This window comes from Verticillium alfalfae, genomic scaffold, assembly GCF_000150825.1.
Source record: "Verticillium alfalfae VaMs.102 supercont1.10 genomic scaffold, whole genome shotgun sequence".
NCBI classification, from domain to species: Eukaryota; Fungi; Ascomycota; class Sordariomycetes; order Glomerellales; family Plectosphaerellaceae; genus Verticillium; species Verticillium alfalfae.
In genome coordinates, this window is record NW_003315029.1 from 206,988 (window position 1) to 209,863 (window position 2,876).

Here is a 2,876-nt window from a genome sequence, read left to right on the forward strand (position 1 = left end):
CCCTCGATTTCGTTGGGTGGCGTGTGTGGCCGAGGAGAGCTTTGGTCCCTGGGCGCGTTGGACGGGTGCATAGTGCTGGAATCGGTTCGACAGCAGCAGTGCCACGAAAGAGGGATCGGCAACCTTGACTGTCCTTTCGGGCAAGGGAAGGGCTATGGATGGCTTCGGTGTCTGGGGCGGACCGTTGTCACGTTTTGTCGACTGAGACAGGACAGGTCGTCGAGAAGAGATGCAGGTTGGAGGGATGATGTAGCCTTTATCTCGCGGGGATGCGCAATGTTGGGGCATCCTCACGTTCGGCGCCGACACGCGGTTCCCCTCGGCCAGGCCCGTGGCCGTATGCGAGAATCGTTGATGTCATGGAACTGGGGGAGAGGGGGGGAGGACAGGCGGGCGTGCTGTGAGATGTCATGTAACGTGGTTGCGACAGTTGGATGGCGGCAACAGGGGTGGGCCGGTAGAGGCAGCCCTTTCATCGGTAGGCGAAGGGGACAGGAGCTCGTTCGATGGATCTCGAACCGAACCGCCGGCGACTTTGATAGGCATGGGATGCCCTCATGGAGCCGGATGGCTTTCGGTCTTTGGCCCAGGGATTGATGGGTGTCGTCAGAGGACTGGGAGAGGCCAGAGCCAGATGCAGTTGGCGCACTTGAGGACAAGTGCGGGTAATGCCCAGGGCCGCCGGGGGACGTGGGGCCCACTTGGCGTCCGGCGAACAGCGCTGTAGTGGGACGCTAACAGATCTCGATAGTGATCGGTCTTGGGGGCTTCGGGTGCCTACCTGCCTGCCTTACCTGCTACCTACCTTCCTATTTACCTTACCAGGTCCTGACCATAGGTACCTACACCAGGGAGGTAGGCGCCGTACGCTTGGTACGTACTGCGCAGGGGCAGAGTCGGCTTCCTATCTCTTCCGTCATGCGGTATCCTCGAGCGATCGCGTACAATCAAGAACAACACATACCACCATAACTCTACACGCCTCGCATCCCCCCGATGCACGATGCGATCAGCAGCCACACCTCGTGAGACGCTGATGGTTCGTCTGGTTGGATCACTGCCGCAATCCCCCCACTTATCCCACAGCGCCTCAGGGATTCGACATGGCATTTCGCAAAGCCGCATGCAGCGCGTGTGGCTCGGTGTGCGACCTGAGTGGGTCGTCTGGGGCAAATGCTCCGGAGCAACCTCCTGTGCGCGTCTATTGATCCATTTGGGGGTGTGCAGTGCTGACATTGTGTGGCAGAACCACCTGGACTCGTGAACAATCAGTTCGCTATCTTGCAGAGTTGGACGCTCCCGTTTTAAGACTGTAGTCCGAATGGCGTAGCTGCAACCTTTTTTCTCTCCTTGCATTCGACACACGCCACGCCCAGTCAGGTGAACAAGAGCATCTTCAAGCCTAAGCAGCGTTCATCCCGGCAACATTCTGTCTCTGAAGCCCCTGACATGTTCCTCTCGCTAAGGTACTTGCCTAGTCATCTAGCTGCTATGGGTGGAATATCTGATCTTGACGTCCCGCGGATAGGACCTCGAGCTCTGAAGAGCCAAGTCGTACGCAACCAGTTCTATTGGTGATCCAGATCCAGATATAGTCTTGCTTCATCTGGGCCCCATGCCCGCTAGCTCTTCGTTGGAGATCTCAAGACTACTGTATCTAAGATAGCGTAAGGTTCCCTGCTGAGGAAACATCCATCTTCCAAGCTGGGTTCATGAAGATCTCATTACCGATGCCTCACAAGTGGGCGCATGAACGGCAATCCACCGCCTCTCCCTCCATAATTTCCGAGCAACATGGCATGAGCAACCATCATGTTCACGTCGCTCACTCCAAGAGGATTTCGCCAACACGTTGATCCGGCTGTCTCACGGCCTCCCCCTGCATGACGCCCTCACAATAGGCCTCACCAACGTACTCCCATCTGCCAGCCGCTGCCCCTGCTTTTGCACGGAGAATGTGCGGCACCGTGCCGCCCAGCACGACGGCTACTGCATCCCCTACCACAGCCTGCGAAGGACACAGTCCCACAAACCCCTGCTTCGTCATGTACACCCGGTTGCCAATGTTTCTCGCTAGGTGGTCGCGATAGTCTCGCATCGCAGTGCTCCGCAGCAACGTCTCGTCCAGACCGAAACGCTGCAGACCTGCCCTCTGCGAAGAGGTCACGCCCTCGAAATTGAACCCCCTGAATCGTTTGCGAAAGGCGATCCATCGTGTCACGACGAACATGGCTGTCGAAGCGCCGAGAGCCACGAGCACATCCATGGCCGCGAGGCGCGCACCGCGTAGCAACGTCGAGACAGCCTGACGGGGGGTGGCGGCGCAGGACCGGACCATCTCGAACTCGTTCGGAGGAGCCCAGTACCATGGTGCCTGGCTCAGACTCTGAAGGAGGTTGCCGAGAGTGTAGGTCTGAATCGCGTTGTTCGCTTTGATCAGCATCTGGCCGGTCTGGTGTACTTGCTCTCGCACTCGGACGAGTGTCGTCGCCACGGCGTCGGGCGCCATGTCTTCCAGCAGCACCTTTTCTGTGAGGCCAAAGTCAGAGAGCCGTATCGCCACCTGGGCAAGTTGGTCGGCGTGGAGGCCATGGATGGATGACGTGGCGAGCTGAGCGGCTGTCTCGACAAATTCTTGGGTCTCGTCGAGGAAGGCCTTTGTCATGATGTAGTCGACACCCTCCGATGTCTTGTCTGACGGATCCAGCTGCAATTGTCGAGCTCCCACCCGGCTGATGTGATCCACGATGACACCCTCCACCACGAGGCAGCCCGATGTGGGGTCAACACGCGGCGTGGATCCGCCGGGACCCCCGGCACTGAACACCGGCTGGCCGAGCTCCATGTAGCCGTGCGGCACCCGCAGCTTGGCCGAC

At 58.9% G+C, this 2,876-nt stretch overlaps 1 protein-coding gene across 1 annotated transcript in view; it reads right to left on the reverse strand.

The window, feature by feature from the left end:
• Window positions 1-1,825: 1,825 nt before the first annotated feature.
• Window positions 1,826-2,876, reverse strand: part of VDBG_07491 (conserved hypothetical protein) — a gene marked incomplete at both ends in the record, with an annotated part of 2,321 nt that continues 1,270 nt past the window's right edge. The window contains one exon of the mRNA XM_003001986.1: window positions 1,826-2,830. Within this exon, the coding sequence (XP_003002032.1) occupies window positions 1,826-2,830 (1,005 nt within the window). The remainder of the gene's footprint in view (window positions 2,831-2,876) is intronic.